General features: G+C 45.7%; 5 protein-coding genes across 5 annotated transcripts; 2 read left to right on the top strand and 3 right to left on the bottom strand.

Moving 5' to 3' along the window:
• Nucleotides 1-356: 356 nt before the first annotated feature.
• Nucleotides 357-1,367, bottom strand: GL218_04107 (uncharacterized protein; the record flags this gene model as incomplete). The annotated part of the gene is made up of 3 exons (XM_033580690.1): nt 357-591; nt 644-1,148; nt 1,232-1,367. 3 exons carry the CDS (start codon nt 1,365-1,367, stop codon nt 357-359), a joined length of 876 nt encoding a protein of 291 aa, XP_033437487.1.
• Nucleotides 1,368-2,489: 1,122 nt separating this feature from the next.
• GL218_04106 (Tuberous sclerosis 1 protein like protein) lies at nt 2,490-5,707 on the top strand (the record flags this gene model as incomplete). Its single annotated transcript, XM_033580689.1, has 4 exons — nt 2,490-2,503; nt 2,635-3,172; nt 3,225-5,550; nt 5,610-5,707. 4 exons carry the CDS (start codon nt 2,490-2,492, stop codon nt 5,705-5,707), a joined length of 2,976 nt encoding a protein of 991 aa, XP_033437488.1.
• A 2,490-nt stretch (nt 5,708-8,197) lies between these two features.
• GL218_04105 (putative glucan endo-1,3-beta-glucosidase eglC) lies at nt 8,198-9,568 on the top strand (the record flags this gene model as incomplete). The annotated part of the gene is made up of 2 exons (XM_033580688.1): nt 8,198-8,383; nt 8,453-9,568. 2 exons carry the CDS (start codon nt 8,198-8,200, stop codon nt 9,566-9,568), a joined length of 1,302 nt encoding a protein of 433 aa, XP_033436177.1.
• Nucleotides 9,569-11,441: 1,873 nt separating this feature from the next.
• Nucleotides 11,442-13,158, bottom strand: GL218_04104 (uncharacterized protein; the record flags this gene model as incomplete). The annotated part of the gene is made up of 3 exons (XM_033580687.1): nt 11,442-12,610; nt 12,668-12,914; nt 12,970-13,158. 3 exons carry the CDS (start codon nt 13,156-13,158, stop codon nt 11,442-11,444), a joined length of 1,605 nt encoding a protein of 534 aa, XP_033436817.1.
• A 4,111-nt stretch (nt 13,159-17,269) lies between these two features.
• On the bottom strand, nt 17,270-20,487 carry GL218_04103 (Inositol monophosphatase 2; the record flags this gene model as incomplete). The annotated part of the gene is made up of 6 exons (XM_033580686.1): nt 17,270-17,948; nt 18,012-18,281; nt 18,352-19,003; nt 19,080-19,165; nt 19,528-20,311; nt 20,370-20,487. 6 exons carry the CDS (start codon nt 20,485-20,487, stop codon nt 17,270-17,272), a joined length of 2,589 nt encoding a protein of 862 aa, XP_033436815.1.
• Between the last annotated feature and the right edge of the window lie 112 nt (nt 20,488-20,599).

The raw sequence follows: 20,599 nt of genomic DNA, 5'->3' as shown, positions 1-20,599 counted from the left end.
TTTAGCACATGCATCGATGAGTTCAATTCCTTCTCAACGTCGGCAGGTGAAAATTCCGACTACGCGGACCCACCTCTAGAAGACGGGTACCCAATTCGTTTAGCTTTCAGGTATATGTCCCTGCATGCACATTTACGGAATACTTACCTAGGTACATAATTATATAGATCTCCAGGTTAAACTTCAAGATCACGGATGTGATTACTGAAGGCATTCAATTGAATTCAGGATTTAAAGCTTCTTTTTTTTTTTTTGAAATTAATTTTTACTTCTTTCGTTACGTGCCCAGTAGGATTTTGACACATTCCCATATGCGTTGGCCCCTCCATTCCAGGCTCTTATCTCTTAGGTACCTCCTAAACATCAATACCGTCAACAACGGTACCTTTAACCCACTCATGCTGCATGAACCGGGCGACTTCGTTCGCGGTATCTTCATCTACCAGAATGCTGACTAGATACAGAGCTGCATCTATGCCAGCAGATATTCCCCCCGCCGTGATGACCCGAAGCCCCCCAAGACGCATCGCGGCTCGGCGTGCAATGGACTCACGGCGTCCATTCGAGCCCTTGTATGACACGCTTCCTTTTCTATATCACCAATTAGTAAGTAAGAGTTATTTGTAGTTTAATATGAACGCACCGAGCCACAGAGGGGCGTCTTCCAGCGTCCGACTTGCGACGGATATAGGGGTTCTCATCCTCGTCTCCGAGGTCAAAGCGAAGGTTGTTCACGACATATCGGGCGTCTTCTACGACGTCGGTTCGCTCTTGCAGGTCACGCTGTGCCGCATTGCTGCAGACAATTTCGAATTTGGTCAAGTAGTCTGTGTGAGTAGTGGCAGACAAGCCTGCCAAGATGCCTGCCTCAGCTAGGAAGAGAGATCCGGTGCAGACAGACATCAGGGTGCGCTCTCGGGTATAATCTTTCCTCTGAAGTTCTGCAAAAGCCTCGATGATGGGTATAGGTTCAGAGTGCTCTTTCAGGATAGCGCTGCTATCGACGCTGCCCACCACGATGAGAATATCGAAGTCATCAAGGCGTTCATGGGCCTCCTTGAAGTTGATCTGGGCGCCAATGATAACACCTTGTTGTGACAAGACCTTAGGCTCAGCGGCAACAATTGTGCAATCGAACGCTTTGGTATCTGCAAACAAAACCCCTCTTAGCATAATTACAAGGGAGAGGTAGTTTACAAGCTGAGCATGAATACGTAGGTAGCTAACATACTTTCATCGTTTTTATCGTGGCGAGCCCAGTCGAGGACCTCAAGGGTGCCTACAAAGTCCAACAAGTCAAACTTGTCTTGAAGGGCGAAGAGTACTTGAATAGGCTCATCGGCCACCGCAGAGGTCTTGTGCGCCATGATTGAAAGTAATAGGTAAATTTTTTGAGAGGGGGAGATGAAGATAGAGAGAGATGTGTGTTTTGAAATTCAGTTGCCTATGGCTAAGAAGGAGAAAAGACGAAACTTGAGGAGCGCACAATTGATTGATATTGAATCACGATGAGAAGAATTGAGGTCAATTGCTTTGTTGACAAAGTCGTTCTACGATTCCTTTGAGGGAATAGAGAAGAAAGTTGAATGAGAATGGCCAGACGAATGGAGCGAGGAATTGAACCTATGGGCTGATGGATGGAGTGATTGAGGGGCCTCAGTTTTCAATACCTGCCCACGCCGGAGAGTTACGTAGGACCTATGGAGCTTAGGGAGGGGCTAAGTCAGACCTGTAGGTACCGGACGGTAACTACCCCACATTGAGCATGAGAGGTACCTTCCAGGTAGTATGTATATCATTCCTTTCCTGCCCCTCCCCCAGATTTGAAGCCGCTGTCTAGGGTGCGGAGACCCAAGGATCTACCTTCCCTGTGGATCTAAATGGTCACGCTCTCACCGTAAGAAATACAGTGTCCAAGATAAAATTCGAAGAAGTGCACATGATCAGCCTTCTCGATACAAAACTAAAGAATGCTAAAGCTTGATAAAACTACTTAGGCTGAAATAGTATTGGATACCAATACAGGATAGGTACGTATTTACCAAGAACGATCGCCATCTTGTGTGATTAAATCCCCCTCTTAATCCATCGTACTCTTGGGCGAATAATACTTTTAAATATAGCGCCTTAGGCCGACGTACATTGCATTATATTATGTATCGTAGTACATACATGATTAGGTTTATGTAGATGATTACACTTCTTGTACGGCACCTGCAGGCTTGAAGCGGCCTAAACGAGTCGGAAGGACCCACCACGAAGCTTGAAAAAAACAACTGATTTGCTAAGATTTGAATGGAACCAAAGGCTGACACGGTTCCACGGTCCCACGGTCCCACAGTCCCAGGGAACCTCCTCGGAACTCGATTGAAAGCTCCTGCAGCTCTACTATGCGCATCCTCGATCCGGAAGTCTACTTCGTGACAGCTCATTAACCCCTACCAGCCGATTGTTTCACTCGAACCGCTCCATTTGGAGCTTCGGTGTCAATGTCTTCAGCTCCGTATGTCGATTTCGTCACCCAGAGTTCCGTCCCAAGTGATCAAGGCCTCTTTGTTACTCCGAACACAAAGCCACTGCATCCACCTATCAAAGTGGAATCTTCACGCGCTAACATATTGTCTACAATCTTAGGACCTTGAGGGAGCTTACGAAAGCCATACATAGCTTCATACCGACAGCGAAATATCCGCTACCCGACGATCTTGTCGAGATTATCGAAGCCTTCCTGAACAAGCATGAGAAGTTCGACGAGAGTATATCCGATAAGGTCAACGATGAACTACTCTCCTTATTCCATAGAGATGTCGCCCAGGTACCTTCTCGATATACAGCATTTGTTGCCCTCCTTCGCCGTTTACGCCCTATAATCGGACAGCCGAGCAAGACATTCCAATGGTTTGACTTATTACTTCTAGTACTGAACCATCTAAACCAGGAGAGAGGTCTTGCTTCTGAAGTAGAGGGTGTGTTACTAGAAATCCTTACTGCCGACGATGGTAATGACACTAGTACCCCCACGGGGGGTGCTGCTCCTCGACTTGCAGAGCGCATCTTACTGCTATGGCTCGATGAGTACGAAGCTATCGGGAAAAGCCCCGATGTAATGACAGAGTTCAAAGAGAAGCAGTTGCGAAAGACTTTGCTACACTATGGGAAAAGACGCCCAAAAGTATGCACTAATGATCGATCCGTGCTCTAAACAATGTGCTAAATAGACTTAGGATCTCTTGACTGTTCTCGACCTCTATGTGGCCAAAAAGACGTATCGTGCCCGCGCTCTTTCATTCCTAGGTATTTTCGTGCAAAGCCAACCGCCGCATCTACATCTTATCCTACAAACGCCTCTATTTAACAACTTAATCAACTGCCTTCAGTTAGATACGTCTACAACTATTGTTTCCTTAGCCTTAACTGCATTAACCATGATCCTTCCCCATATGCCAAGTTCTCTCGTCCCTCACCTACCCACGCTATTTAACATATATGCGAGGTTGCTCTTTTGGGAACGAGAGTTGTCTGCTCAAATGGCCGTCGATACGGACCTGGACCGAAGGTTGTCTCCCAATGCGCTTGCTTGGGAAAAGCTCGCATACTCAACTAACTTCGACGACACGGCTATCCCGCAAATCCTTCATTACTTCACGGTGCTATATGGACTCTACCCTATCAATTTCATGGACTATATTCGAAAACCACAAAGATACCTTCGACACGCCGAGGTCCCTGATGCTGACGATGTTGAGGTCCAGCCTACCGAAATACGTCACGCGTCTGAGAGATTTCGACAGTGTCATCTCCTCCACGAGAACTTCTATACTCTCACTATTGATTCAGAGAAAATGGACTTCGGAAGATGGATCAAAAGTGAGCCAGCCGAAGTCGTAGCTGACTGTGTGGCCCTCTACCGGCCAAGTGAAGCATTCCCTGCCCAGGGCATCCCGAATATAATTCATGGCATACATGAAAGAGATGAGCCTGAAAAGAGTAGCCATGAGTCTGCATTACTTAGTAGTTCCTATCCTTTTGGCAACCCCATATTTAGTCCCCTCCAAGGAGACAACCGGCGGAATACCGGGTCAACTTTTACTGAGTCTATCACGAGTGGTCGTGTACAATCTGCCGTACTACGTCAGTCATCTATAAGCAGTCACCATTCCAATCGCGATAGCTCAAGTCCCAGACCGTCCGGAATTGGTAACGAGAGTCCAACTTTGTCTCGCCAAATTGTCCCGTCCGCATCTCAAACTCAGCTTCAAGACTTGCTGAATTCCAACAAAGCCATCAAATCTGGGCTGCATCAATCAATGCCGAATGATAGCGTTCCATCTCTTTCCTTGAGCTACCACGAGTCCATTTCAGACATTCCGGGATCGCAACTTCAGTCGAACCCACAACAGGCCAATGCATCCTTATCATCAACCGAGAGCAACAGCGCCCAGATTGCACATTTACAACGCCAGATATTACTTCTGTACAATGACTTGACATTTGAACGATTTATGAAGCAGCAGCACCTTACCCATATGGGTGAGCTACGAAGGCGACACGTACGGGAAGCAGCAAGCGAGGCAGACACCCAGAACTTGATCATACAGAATCGTCAGCTTAAGCAACAAGTCAAGAACGCAAAAGAATCGGAAACGCAGGCGAAGAGAGAGTCCGAGAAGAGTCGTACACTCTCGAAGAAGTGGGAAGCTGATCTCACCGCCAAGCTAAGAGCACTTCGTGAAGAGCAGAAAAAATGGAATGCGGAAGGGGATATTTTACGATCCGAATTAGACACGGCGAAACGGGACGCAGAAAAATTACGATTATTAGTTTGTGAAGCCGAAGTTAGAGAACTAGGCCTGAAGCAAAATATGCAGTCTGTCGAGATCAACGTCAGTGAGCTAGAGAGATTGAGGAAAGATGTGGATCGGTTGACAGAATCTGAACGAAATTATCAGGCCAAAGAGACAGAGCGTCAACTTGCAGCAACGCGCGCGGCGGAGGCAGACAGCCGAGCTGAGGTACTAGATATGAAACTCAAAGCCTGTGGTTCTGATATCCAGCAAACACATGACACATACCGTTTACAGATTGCCGCTCTCAATGCCAAGCTACAAGATCTACTTCAAGATGGTAGAGGGCGCAATTCTGATAACTTAAAGTTGCAGCTTGAGAGCGTCCTAACAGCAAGCCGGGCGCAGCAGACGGAAATGAGGAGCCGCATTACAGAGCTTACGAAGAAGAACACAGCTTTACAAGCAAACATACTGGAATTGCAGTCCACAATATCCAACCTCTCGAAGCCAGACCCTCATCTTCCTACCGACCCCGAGTTCGACCTATCTTCTGATTCAGGTAGTCCATTAACCCATCGAAAGCGCCAGCAGCGCGGGTTTTCCGAGTCGGAGATATTTGAACCAACGTCGTACAATGCCACCCCGCCGCTTGAGCCGTATAATACCGGCGTAGAAGGCCAGATTCGACGGCCATCCACGCCGCTGGTTGATCCGCTCCCAACAGGAAAAGGCAGCCCTACCGCAGAGCGATATTTCGGACGAGGTGAGTTTTCCTTATATAGTCCCGTATTGAATATCACGAATGCATACTAACTCTACTAGGGGGTGTACAAAATCTACGTAAGGACAAGAAGGAGAAGAAAGACGAGAAGGAGAGAAAGAAGTCAGTTGGCCTACGTGGTATTAGAGGATTCGTCTAGGTTAGCCGACTGGAATCTAAGAGACTGAACTGCCTATTCATAGTCCTTATGCGAGGATCATTGGCGACTATTTCGAATTCAATCTAGATCTAGACCATAGAGTCAAAAGCCATACACTAAAGGGGAATAAGGGCAACTATATCCCTTGCTTTGTGTAATGAATGTGGCATGCTATACATAACTCGATACATTTACACCTTAGAGCAATTGCGGAACATCCAGATTCCAAAGTCACGTTGAATTTAATTTCATAACAATACCAGCATTCGTAAAAATCGTATATCGTACCTCTTTTAGCCATCTACACGTATACCTACACTATATTACCCATAGACAAGATGTTGTCTTTAGTTTAATTAGATATAGTTCCGTTAGGAATCTACATTAAAAGTTATTCTACAATAGCAAAGTATATTTATACCAAAGGGTTTAACATAATCTAAAATTATAATTTATATTCATATTTTCAAATCAATGCAACGCATATTACTTTACTTCCATGTACCAGAACTAGTTTAATGGTATTCGGTTGTATTTTCTAGTGTTAGAAGAACTGTCGAAAAATAACAAGTAAGTCTTGCACTGCGGCCGGGAAATTAATCGTTTGCTGTAGTGTAAGTCCGGATAGCTCGGGTATATCCGATGACAAGTCTTTTCTCCTGTCTTGTAACTTAGGTAATACCGATTTACATACATACTCGCCTACATGCCGTTAGCATACAGCAGACAAATAGACGTAAACGATTTCATCATCATCGCCTACATGCCGCTGTTAATCTGATATCTTAATTTTTTTTTCTTTGCCACTTCTTTCTTCTGCTCCACGAGTTACGCTCTACCTACGTATTAGGTACATATCATTTCTTGTAACTGTAGGTATTTCGTATAGCCGAGGAGGGACTTTGTGGGTGATAGCCTATCTATGAATTGCTAGTTTCTTAGTTGCTAGCGAACAGACGCCGCTAAGTCTCCGGTCCAACCCAATGAGTTGGTTAATGCAGGAACAAAATGCAAGCCCCAATGCAAGAGTAAGGGGCCCCCGCAAAAGCGCATTACGTATCATAGCCGCGTAAATTCAATCTTACAAATTTGTTTATTTGTTTGTTCCTTCTTTTCTCCTAAGCCCTACTAAGATTCCATAAGACTTACCTTACCTAAGGTACCTAACCTTCCCTAGATTATTGTTTTCTAGTTCTAGATGATGGCAAAGGCTTGGAATGCTTCATCTGATATCAATAAAACAACCTAAGGTTAGGTATCTAATCTGCAACGTAACTTTACAGTGTATAGTGCACTGTTTATACTGTTACTTTTACGAAGATCATGGCTGTTAGTCAAGTTTATGGGTCTACACTAATACGAGGTTGCTGCACGTCATCGTCTGACTATCAATTTCTTTTACTAACTTGACTTGTAAATGTTCCATTTGACCAAGTTAAACAGCAAGATCTTATGCTGATGTTGTGAATAACCACTTAAGGTAGTTATACACTTTCGAAACTAAGGATAAATTCAATCAGACACACGTCCTTGGTCTAAAACGAATAGTGAAAAGTCCGATATGTTGTACAAGTCACAGCATTGCCGTTTATTCTTAGAAGTTGCGATTAATGAATCGATCGAAGAGATTCTAGCTTGGAAAACGGGGACTTGATCCGCATAGAGATGGGGCGCAGTAGGTCCCCTCGGAGCTTGTTTCCTGTCTTCTTACAGGGGTAATATAAAATAACCCTTTTTGATTGGATCGATTCGTAGCCACTTAAAGACTCCACTCTTTTGTAGGGACCAAGATGGGAAAGCAGGGAACGCAAAGATGGGGCCAAAATGGGGCCGTGGCGTTGACAGCCTAGACTTTGTAGAACATCACTAAGAATCGGCAAGTGCCATTGGATATATTATTGATTTTTGGCGTATCCTCGCCAGGAACAAGCTTACTTGCATTTGATAGTTCCTCATACCAGGGCCTACCTTAGGTAATGGAAGAAATAACAAAATATTTTCAAGTTCAAGTACTATTTTTATTACGTGTCGGTACAAGTATCATGCCATCTGCCCATGTCACCACATGTCTTCCTAGGTAGTTTTTCATCTTTCATCCGTATTCCTATGCCCTGTATATCCTAGGTAGATCTTCGACACGTGAACTTTCTCTCCTTCATCTTTCTTAAGTACCTACTTGTCTTTCTTGGTTTACATTCACTCTTAATTTTCTTCTTGTAACCAATCTTGACTACCTAGACCTACACTCGCTTTACTTAGTTCTATCTTTGGTTTGCTTTGCTACGTCAGGCCGACATTCTCTCTTCTCAGCCTGAATCACTGCACTTACCTGACCCTCCAACAGTGGCTATCTAAATAATTTCGTTACCTGGGAGAATAGAAATTTTTATTTAAGTCAAGAAAAATCCTAAGAACTTTCAACATCAACTAGGAACATTTCGAACACTTCGTATAACTTCCTAATCAATCCTCCTCCCTAAGTTGACCACTATGCACGCCGTCGCTTCTATTCTTGCCTTGGCCTCCACGGCCTCAGCCATACAGGGATTCAACTATGGCTCTACCTTTACCACAGGTGCTGCCAAGCAACAGTCTGACTTCGAAAACGAGTTCACCGTCGCTCAAAACCTTAAGGGTACTTCTGGTTGGACCAGCGCTCGTCTCTACACTATGGTGGTAAGTACAAGAACTAATAATAAAATCTTATTATAAACTGTTTATCTAACTTTTTGCGTGCGACTTTAGCAAGGCGGAACTGCTTCTGATCCAATCTCTGCCATTCCTGCAGCCATCAAGACAAAGACCACCCTTCTTCTCGGCCTGTGGGCGTCTGGAGGTGACACTTCGTTCGCTAACGAACTTCTCGCCTTGAAGGCCGCTATCAAACAGTACGGAAATGATTTCACCAAGATCGTAGATGGTATTTCCGTTGGTAGCGAGGATCTATACCGAAACTCGCCAATGGGAATCGCAGCTGGTTCCAACGTCGGTACCGGCCCCGAGACTATTGCTCGCTACATCAAGGAGACGAAGGATGCTCTCTCTGGCACTGGCTTAGAGGGAACTCCTGTCGGTCACGTTGATACCTGGACTGCTTGGTACAACGGTACCAACCAGGCTGTTATTGATGCTTGTGACTGGGTTGGCATGGATGCTTATCCTTACTTCCAGGACACGATGACCAATGATATCTCCAAGTCCAAGTCTTTGTTCCAGGAAGCATTCGACAAGACTCAGCAAGCTGCTGGTGGGAAGTCGGTCTGGATTACTGAGACGGGTCACCCGGTTAGCGGCAAGACTGTTGGGCAATCTGTTGCCTCGACGGACAACGCTGAGACTTTCTGGAAGGATGTCGTTTGCCCTCTGCTCTCGAGCAAAACGAACCTGTGGTACTATACCCTACAGGACGCTGCCCCCGATACTCCCAACCCCAGCTTTGGTATCGTCGGTAACAAGCTCACCACTACGCCCCTCTTTGACCTAAGCTGCGACAAGTCCAACTCTGGCTCTTCCTCTTCCTCTTCTGCCAGCCCCTCATCTACTGGTAAGGGTGGCTCATCCTCGACTGCTTCCGGATCCGGTGCTTCAACCACTAGCTCTGTTGGAAACTCCGGTGGCAGCCCAGGTGGTGTGCCTAGCGGCCAGGTCTCCAGCGAGGAGTCTGCTACCGTGACGCCTACGGCTATCAGCCCGATCTCGACTGGTACAGGCTCCAGTGGTTCTGGCTCAGGTGCTAATGGCACCTTCACCGCGCCTCCGGCCGCTACCTCTACCATTCCCGCTAGCGGCGCCAATGGTCTGCAGTCCGGCGCCTTCGCCGCTGCTTTCGGAGCTATCATGGCCGCTATCTATGCACTATAACTGGTGGTATTGATGACGACCTACCAAATTTCTATTTTAGGGCTATTATGGTGATCGGCGTTATGAAACGGTCACGCTGATATTGAAGGATGGGTTGGTTGTACTCTAAAGGCATAGGAAGCCATGCTTGAACCAGGGATACTCGGACATAGAAGTTTTATGAACAAAATAAATCCCTTGGGAGGGAAGGACAAACCGATACTAGACCCAGGCACCACATTAAACTTTGTAATATTCTCTCGATAAAAACAGAGAAGGCCACTCGCCGTCGACTTCATGACACATAATTGATCTTTATTCTCCATCTTGAAGTTTTCCTTTATGGTTTCGTGATTGGTTTCGTGATAAGAATCTCGTCATGGGAATTATAATATAGCGTAGGTCGGCTGTTTTGTCATCACAATACGCTTGAGCTATATCCGCCTGTATGTATAACTGATGATGTGACTATTTTTGAGGAAGGCCTCCTATCTATGCGAACTTAGTATCAACCCGCTTCTTATGCAGAGCCTGTCGTTCTTGCATCACATCTGCCTGCTTTGCTTGACTGGAAAGGAGCCCATAATTCATTTTCCTGCTTAGAAGTAATTATGGTCAAACTTCATATAGAAAACGCATTTCATTTGCTCTAATTTACTTCCATGGTCTGCAATAGAATGTGAAGAACATACATAAAATCCATTAGTCTTTTTTGCCGTAGGCTACTAGACTAGCACAATATAACTACGACTTACTCTCATTGAGTCCCAAATCTTACGAATATTTCATGAAGAACAATTTAATTAAATCCACGATGGAATCTTGAAACCAGAACTATCAAATGCTCAAGTATAGGTATATGTCAAAAATATCCTACCCATTTTAACCTTGATGATGGTATACTACATGTAAGGTACCTATATACTAAGGCGATATCACGACATCCCCCAACCCCCAAGTTCACCAACGGCACTAATTCCCATCCTAAGCCAAACTAAGATGAGGCTCACTGCAGGATTGCCCTTCCCAAATACATATCACTCAATCAGCTCGACGTAACCCATGCCAAGCATCCTAAAACGGCAGGACGACGGGAGAGAGTGGAGACAGAGTTGAAAATAGGTTCCGCTCCGCGAAGCACGTCAACTAACACATATAAAACGACATCGTTCTAAGGGTTCGGTAGGGCTATCTTTCAGATCCCCGGGCCACGAACTGCCCAATCGGTCATTTTACTGCTTGTGTTATCTTTAGGAAGCACTTTATTGTCGGGTACCTGCGTGCAGCTAAAGCCGCATCTTCGGATGACTTGGGAAAGCTGCGGGTCTCCTCCACACCTTTGAGGCTCAACGAATCCATACATCTTGCGTAAACCTACATTGTACATACATGTACGAAACTTAGTTAAAAATGTTAGTTACCCGTAGCTTTTATATTTATGCGGAAGTCTATTTTGTCTAATGGCCTAGAAATTCTGACATCGCCTAATCACTTATTATAAAACAAAGTATCCAAGCCATAGCAATTATATTATTATTTTAAAAGTCGTTAAGATATGCAGATACCAACCCCGAAAGATGTTCCACGCTGAATAAGGTAAAAGCGAGCCGGTACCCTAATATGAGCCATTTCTATCCATAAGCGTGTCGGGGGATATCGTCATACCCAAGCCACCCCACCCCCTTTTTTTTTTTAAAAAAAAAATCCCTTTCCCAAACCCATGCCTTAAACGCCAAGCTAATCATCCAAGTAACACCATTTTTCTTGACCCATTTCGTGGCCATATATACCCAAAAATGAGTCATAAATCATCAAAAGTCGTCGTGAAGAGGGATAGCCAATATTGTATGGCTTGAAGCTGGAAATTCAAAGATAGGTGTGCCTGCCGAAAGGCTCACAGCTCGTCATCATTTGTCTCGGTAGTCGTCACAATAGCACGATGCTTCTTAATCATTGCTCCAGTCTCCTCTGAGACGATCTCGTTTCGTTCTCGCTTGACTGCAAAACACTGGAAAGCGCCAATTATGGCGACAAGAGCACTGCCGTACCATGCAAGACCAGTGCAGTCAATCTGCGACCCAATCGAGTAGAGATAACCAGCCACAGGCGGAGCTATCATACGGCAAGCTGCTCCAGCGCTAGCTGCGAGGCCATTCACTTTGCCAAGTACGCACGAGCTAGGAGTTGCGTCCTTAATAAGGATGAGGAGTAGAGGATATAAGATGATAGAGAAGATGTTTCTGACGGTCAAGCAAAAGTAAATCCCGGGGTATAGGAGGGAGTCCGGCACATGGACCAGGGCAGGGACAATGACGTAGGCAATCGGATGGAGGACGGTAACAATAATAAAGAGCCTGAAAACGCCGATCTTTTCGGCGGCTATAGGGAAAATAACAACTTGAACGAAGAGTGCAATAGCTCCATTAATCGCCATTACAAACCCTACGGACTGCATGGATAGGCCCAAACCACCGGGTGAGTAAATGGGATTAAATTTGGAGAAGAAACCCTCTTCTGGAGCATTGTTGATGGGAACTTTATCGTCCTCAAAGAATATGGGGAGGAGATGGTCGTAAGTCATCGAGTGATAGGTAAAGATAGAGAGCGCAACGACTAGAGCTATGATGCGCTTAGTGAAGATAGTGAAGTCGCCATTCTTTTCTGGCACTTTCGAGAAAATCGCATCGCGATTGAATTCACCGCTCTCCCTGCCCCGAAAAGTCCCGTACGTCTCAGAACGTAGATCAACAGCTGGTTGCTTAATCGCATCTGAGGTTTCTATGAGGGGAGTCTCGTCGGAAACATAGGTGTCATCGGGTAGCATAACCCGTGGAACCATATCAGGGTGCGTTTCTTCGAGCAAAAAATATCCCAAGCAAATGCTAATCATTAGAAGAGCAGCACAACAGAGATTGGGAAGGAGATATGGGAAGTTTGCGAAAATTGTGCCTTTCGGGAACGTATCAGGCCAAGACGCATGGGGATCTGCTAGTATTCCTCCGATTGCTGGCCCAATGATTGTTCCAATGGACCAGACAAATGGCATCACGGAATAAGCGCGAGCTACGACATTAGCATGAAGTTTTAGTTAGTCGAAGTGAATTTAGTGGTTAAACTTACGCTCGTGTTCAGGTTTGGTGACCAGCTCGCCAACCATGGTCTGGATAACTGCGATGTTTCCATTTAAGAGCCCGCCGAGTGCTCGACCGATCAAGGCGATCCAGAGGTTTGTAGCAAATCCTACCATAACCATGCTGAACATAGTTCCAATGCATCCTACAAGGAGTACAGGCTTACGACCGATTCTATCAGACAACCCGCCCCAAAACATCCCCATCAGCGCCTCGGCAAGGGCGAATGAGGATATCTAAAAGTGTCAGTAACGGCTATCTATATATCCTAGAAATACTAAATTCACATACAAGGAGACCGGCATAGAACGAGGCATCTTGCTCGTTGCCGACTTTGAACCGCTTGACTAAGGCCCAGGCATACGGAAAGATGGAGGTGAGGGCGATAGGTTCGGCTAGACGAACAATAGCTAATAGAAACAGCTGAATAGTCGGGAAGTCATCGGGATTTCGAGGTGATCTCTGCTTTGTTAGGACCATTGCTTCGCGACTTGGTATCGATCTTACGACTAGCTGACACAACACTTGGCGCTTAATCTTGAGCTGATGAATACTAGAGCAAGAGGACAAGCGTCAAGTGATGTGGCGGCAGGTGATGCCTTCTATTTCCACCAGAAATGCTACTTTCGCGAGAAGCTTTCTTCACGATCTCTTTTTATCTTTTTATCTTTTTTTTTTATCCACGCCACTAGACGTTGCAAAACCGATAGAGGAGGGTAGTAATGGCGTAAGAACGAGTATGTAGATAAGTATAAGACCCTGGATTTTCGGCACACACACACGTCTAGAAATAATGTGACAATGTGAGGAGATGATAAGTAAAAAGTGCTTGCATGTGCAGTATCTGCATGAGAAGAAGGAGGTAGTAGGGTAGGGTGAGCAGAGAAGAACAAGGAGGACCGCATCAGAGAAATATACTATGAATCGGAGGTTGCTACACTAGAGAAAAATGTGGAGATGCACTAATAATATTTTGAAGGTTCCTCAATTATGGTGGACCTGCCGTGGGTTTCTACATACATAAGCTAGTGAGTTTTACTAGAGTACTTTAAGTGGTTTAGGTAACCTCATTGGTGACCAAATCATACCTGAGTTTAAGGAAACTCCGTGCACTAAGTGTAGACAACCAAGATATCATCGTCAGTTCCACCGGCTTCATCCACAACTTACGGTAAACTGGTTCAACCAATATCAACTCACTGCCAGTATCCGATTAGAGCCCATCATTACTCGCCTGTATTGTTGAAACATGTTATGTACCTATTATTGTAATACAGGAACTGTCTACATTCCAATCCTTCTCCTTACTTTGCACAGCTCCTATCCATCTGTTTAACAAAGTCGGCGCCTCTACATGCGTCGGCAGGATGTCGATCTCACAGTCGAGAGTACCTAATACAGTAAAAATCAGATGGGCCGTCCGAGCAATGGCCGATATGATCAACAAGGCACCAGCCGGATAATAACAGTAACAAAATTGGGTTTGGCGGTCTGAGAGGTGACAAGCCATGCAGTCTACCTACACTACTTCTTCATATCATCCAAGATCATAACATCTAGTGTAAGTTATCGCATATAGACACATCCCCTACTATGTTGCCATGTAAAAGCTGCTGATGCAAGCTTGTCACCTTGTTGGTTCCCGCTGCAAAGTATGCAATGCAGAAGGCAAAAACGTTACATCGAAAATGGAATAACATCTCGATGCTAGGTCCAGGTTTGTAGATGGAACCTAGAACCTTGCGATCTACGGTCAACAAAGCCAACCAATCAATTAATACGGATTCTGGAAGACATGTGGGGTTTATAAACTGTTCCCTGCCGTACTTGCGGCATCGCTTCAACTTTAGTTACGCACAGACGTATCAATCCGCTCAAAATTTTCAGCCACTCCCTAATTGAGTTATCTCTTATACGCTAATGGCGGGGCAGAAAACGCTAGTAGCATCTGAAGGCCTAGTCTCTTAGATCCACTCCGTTTCTTTAATACAACCGTTACTGTTATTATTCTAGATTCCTCTCGAAAGAGTCAAACGCCCTTTTCTATTCACCTCTAAACAATCCTAATGATAGCAGAAACGAGGAGGAAGAAAGAGGGGAACGCAGAAGATGATGCGGAGTCACCGCTCGTCTCATGAACCTCATCTGACAACTCAACTTAGATCTTCAGTTTCACACCAGCACACGAGCTACATATTCGAGAGACTAGGAATCCAAAACGCCAGCTAATGTTGTACCTAAGATCTTCATCTTATTACTAACATGCTTACAACATGTCTATAACATGTCGAAGCACCGATAAATACCTGTCATATATATATAATTGCGCAGCGGCTATAAATGCATGACACATATAATCCATCTCTACAGTTCACATATTAAGCATTATCGAAATACGCACGTTAACTAGCGCAAGCCGATATCGTGTTCTAATCTCGGCTTAAATACGCTACGCCCGACACCGGAAATTTCTAGCGGCTAACTTGGAGCTAGGACTGCCCTGGACTGCTCACTTCTGTCACTTGATCAACTAAATCTACTTCTCCAGTTTTCGTTTAACTTATGTACCCAGCTTACCTAAAGCCTTCCTCAAGAACAACGCCTATTCAATCTAGAATGAGGACGATGTTTAATATCGTACAATTAGATTTCTATAAATCCGTATGAGCATCATCTTTTAACTGGCCATAGAACAGCAGAGGCGGTTGGATAACGAACTAATGAACCAATGAACTACCCAGGACTTGACCCCAGGACTCGACCCCAAGTCCCGCATTACCAGTCGTATTTTTATCCACACATCACAAACTTGTCTGTTATATTTACATAGTACGCTTCCTTATCATATGGTATCCATACCGACATACGCAAGGTTTCTCGCAAAATATCCATACTTGTTACCATGCAATGCGATGCAACGCCCCCTTCCTGTGGGACCCATAACACTATTGCATGAGTTTCTTGCATGCGGCTAGCCCTCCATGCGAACGTCAATGGCCGTTCCGGGCCGCTACTCCCAACCTACTCTTTGCATTGGTGCAATATCGCACTCTGTGACTCGTCGGATGTTGATGATCAGAGTAACGAAAATGATGAGAACCCTTACTGTGTCATTATAACCCCTCAGCCCTGTCGTGGACCCCCAAGTCCCTGAAGGTAGTGGGTGTTACGACTTAAGGGACGCTGTTGTGGTACTGGAGTAACCCTTTCTATGAATTCGTCAACACATCAAGATTCAAAGGGTCTTCCTATAGGGTTGCTTTTGAGCTACCCCCCCTCTCTTTTCCGAGATTTGTGCGATGCGAGATTATTGTCAAACAAGCAACTGTGAGCCGTTACCGCGACAAGCTATCGATATACTTGATCTTCGGGATAGTATACTCGCATACCTAGAATACCTTGGGAAGTATATACGACACACCCTTGCGTCATCCTAACTAGTCGCATCGAATTTAGCAACCGTATCTCGATGACCTTTCTTACTGCAGGTTTGAGGTATTATTTCTACATGTAAGTACGTAACCGCGGGACTCATCCGCGGACATATTGTGACTCGCCCAATGAAGAAATACAAGATAGCGATCGATATATTCTCTCATTGTCAGGAAGGTCATCCTTTGTAGTGATACATAGGTTAGGTAGACACATCTCGATGACATTGTCCGAGACTGATATTAAGCCCGCAACGGCACCATTAGGTAACTGTTTCTACCTTTCGCTAAATCGGTATACTTCAAATCCTTTGTGGATTCCTAAGCGAAGCCCGATTAATTACGGCACCAACTCAGCCGCATGTATGTTACCCAAGCCTCACGTATGCTACCTACATGTAGGCGAGCTACCTAGTGAGAAGTCTGGGGTACAAGACTATGCTGGGTCTATGTATGGTGCTATATTGAGGCCCTGTCCAAACGCGAGGATCCAGCGAGACATTAAATATATTTACTGAGGACCCGGATGTGTTGCCACGTGATTCTGTCTATATATTTTTGGCCTCTATATTCTGGGTGTGCGCTATTGTGATGTCCATGTCTTGCGTATATACCTAGGTAGGTTGGTATATAATAGATAGTATGATAAGTAGTCTGAGGATATAATTACTTTCATGCCAAATGCCTGCTATATGTTTTATTACTTAGGTACCTATTGCAAGTTGATCGGTTTTCAGCTATCTATTTTATTGGCTCGCATTCTAGGATATTATGAGGCATTGTAAAGAGTATACCCGTATATTGTATATGTCGAACTCTACTGTTCATATACGTAACACATCCATGTACGTTACCGACGAGAGCATTATTCTATACCTAATAGACCAGGCGTTATGATTTAAAGCTGAGGGGCTAGAAGGTACCTGCATTTGCCCATAAGTCTTTTATTGTTAATTCTATTCCACAAGACCTCTACTACATGATTCTATTTTCAACTTTGTCTAGATGTATAACATTTTAAATTAAGAACCGTCGTACAAACAATAAGGAGGCATTTCCTTCCATGTTCATTAGTACAGGTCCTCTCCTGGGTCGCAACATTATTCACAACCCCAACCCATTCCTATCCCCCATCTCTATCATAACTACTAGTACAGCTCTCATACACACTGCGAAACCTCAAAGAACCTCTCAAGCTCGTCGAATGAAACCCCTAGGAGCTGCGATAGTCGGTTCCGCAGATCATCTAGCGAGATCTCAGACATATCCGGGCTCAACAGGTGCTCCTCCTCCTCCTCCTTAACAAGTTTTACGGGTCTAGGTGCTGGCTTCTTCATCAGCCTATCGTTGTATTCGTATACTAGATTTGGCTTTTTTCTGATCTTAGGAACGGGGTTCCGCGGGGGTTGCGGGAACATATCTAGCTTGATCTGAATACTAGGGGAGCTAGGCACGACGCTCTTGTTAGACGTTATTGCTGTTTGGGGTGGTGGTGGAGGAGGAGACATGGGCGGCATAGGGGATGGTTTAAGCTGGGGCCGTGGCTTTGGTTCCTCAATTACGTCGTCAGTGGCAATAGGAAGGTCGAGGTCCGGACATAGGTAGCCGTCGTACTGCGGGATGCGGAACCGTGCCCCAGTAAGCCGGTTCCATACACAGCCTTGTCCAGTGAAGTGGAAGTCTGCGATTGTAGCCGTTGCGTGCCTACCCCCTGCGGCGACTTCCGGACATATGCCAACGCCCTTGACAGCCGGCTCTAGCGTCTGAGGTCGGATCAAGTCCCTTCGAAGATCCTTGCGTGATGCCAGCCAGTCTTGCTCAGAGAAGAGGCGAGATACGCTGTCAAAAAATGTTAGGTATTTTTCTTACTAGAAAAATTGCTTTATGGGAGTGAGGGCTTACTAGTCAACGGGTATTGAGTAGTGAGCGCGGTGTTTCGGTCGTAGACGGTGGAAATCCCAACTCAGTACCTGCTTCCATGCGATGCCGACTGAAAAGTCCAAGCTCTCTTTTAACTGAGCATTATTTCTAATCTGTACCGGTATCCAACCGCCAAATATAGATGCGACGAAGCTATCTCCCAGTTCCATCTCAAGATCAGCGCCGTAAAAAGGTTCGCGTAGATCATGTGTGAGAGCCCGACAGTCCTTCCAGTAAATGGCATGACCGAGTCTGAAAAGCAAGAAGACTATCAGTATTGAAATTCATCTTAAACACAGGAGATAAAGAGTAGGTGATTTACTCATGTAAAAGCGTAACGGCCGTCATGAACGCCGTCAAGAGATATTCCTCGCTCTGTTCCTTCCCCTCGCATCTCAGCTGAGCCAAGCGCTTAGGGAACTCTACCGTGACTAAAATTGACAGGTTGCGGCGTCGACGGTTCTCGCATTTCTTATCCCACCGCCGTATAGTCTCATACTTATCAAGCTCATCCAGCATCTGCCCATTCCGTGGATGTCGACAAGTGTACCCGGCCCATCCACGCTCATGGAACATATCCTCGTCCAGTTCCCACTTTAGGGAATTCGACATCTCACCCTTAAGCTTGCTCTCCGCGGTACGTGTCCATCTGCTTTTAAGCTGTGACGAGGCCCATGGAGCATGGTGATGTCTCACGATCGTCCGTGGCGCTGCCTCATTGTCATCTACGCGAGCAGTGGAAGAATGCGTAAAACTACAGCGACAGCTTGGCTTCCGACCGGGGTAACCTTTAATGAAGACGTCGTGGGTGAGGAAATCAGAGGCCCATGGCAGTCCTGCGGCCTCTAGGAGTCGACTCGCAAGAAGGAGCGGCTGTTTCAATTCTCTACGTAGCTCTTGATTTATATCTTTCCAATTCGAAAATACTGGATGGATTTTGCCTCGCAAATTAAGACGTCGCAGTTCTGTGGTTCCTAACTTAGTTGTTAATTACATAGTAGCTCTTATCGAATAAGATGGGATGATAGGAAGAAAGTCAGTTTTAAGTACCTATAGCACCACATTTCCGAAGTTCCTCTTTATTCCAACTCTTCGGGGTTGAGCCGGGCTGCGTCGAAATTCGGCCATGTCGAGTTCTAGTCGTCTGCGGTGTCATTATCGTCTTCTCAATTACTCAACAGCTAATCGTACTGATCATTCGATGGGGAAAACGCTAAGCATTTCGGACCATGGTAAAATAAATTATACCCTTCGGAAATATCTTTCAAAGAGTTTAACATTCCAACCGGGTTTCTAGGGAGGGGGGCATGGAATGGGTAACCCTAATGTGTGGTCTATTAGTTTGTCGATTATCTATCCCTCCCCTCTACTCCTTTGTCTAATCCGGCTGAGCCACGTTCCCGGAATAATATGCCGTTCCAATAATATTCATCATCGTCGTCAGTTCGTAGCCCTAGATAGGTCGCCTTAAATCTCGCATACCTCCTAGCTCTCATACTCCATCCTCCTATCGCCGACCACGTTCCAAAACTCCTCTACAAGCTCCTTTTGCCCACTGGGCGCGCCGCGCACCGCGAAGTATTTGCGCCCGTCGATCTTGGGCTCCCAGTCTCCCGGGTTGCCGCTGACCATAATACCACCGGCTTCGGCAAGTATTGCCCAGCCAGCGCAGACGTCCCATGCCCAGCAGCCGCCTTCCCAGTACGCGTCAAGCTGACCTGCAGCTACGGCACACAGGTTCAATGCCGCACTCCCCATGCTTCTTATAGATTGCACCATGGCACCTCCAGTGTCTTTGCTTGCGCATAGCTTCTTAAAGACTTCCGTCTTGACCTCGAAATTGACGCCATCTCGGCTATTGCCCCATTCGCTTGCTAACATGCATGTATACAACTCCTTTAGAGGCGGGGGGTTCTTAGACAGCGGCAACTTAGCTTTGCGCCCTTTGCCACCCTCGAGTCCCCAGACGGCGCCTTGCGTTAAATACGCACCCTGCCCGCGGATTGCGGAGTATAGCTTATCTTGGTAAGGGTTATACACGATTCCGACGGTGGGGATCCGGTCGACTGCGAAGCCTAACGAGATGCAGGCCTCCGGGAAGTTGTGTACGAAGTTGAGGGTACCATCGATAGGGTCTACGATAAAAGTCGGGACTGTAGTGACTTGCATTCCTGGCTTATATGTCTCCTCGCCGATGAAGGCGAAGGTAGGGTAGGCTTTGGAGAGTCGCGAGGAAACGAGAGCTTCAACGGCTTTGTCGGTTTCGGTGACTATGTCGGCGGCTATACTACATCGTTAGTAAATAATGATGGAGGGGTAAGCGATGGAAATAAACCATACAATTCAATTTAGTTCCCGTATCTATATCTTGAGGGTTCGCAGATAAGATCATACGGCCGGCCTCGTGGGCCACCGATATTAGCGTATCGTGAATCTCTTGAAGATTTAAGTCTGTCATGATGTTTGCCTTAGAGTCTCTAATATACTAAGTTTGAGTTGAGCAAAAAAGAGTATTATGAAGCTTAGAAGCTCTAGGTGTAGGATATAAAATATTTAGGTGGGGTAGCAAT

The sequence above is a fragment of the Daldinia childiae genome, assembly GCF_008694065.1.
Source record: "Daldinia childiae strain JS-1345 chromosome Unknown Scaffold3, whole genome shotgun sequence".
Lineage (NCBI taxonomy): Eukaryota > Fungi > Ascomycota > Sordariomycetes > Xylariales > Hypoxylaceae > Daldinia > Daldinia childiae.
The sequence above is the reverse complement of the archived record's forward strand: the minus strand, read 5'-3'. Positions and strand labels throughout refer to the sequence as shown.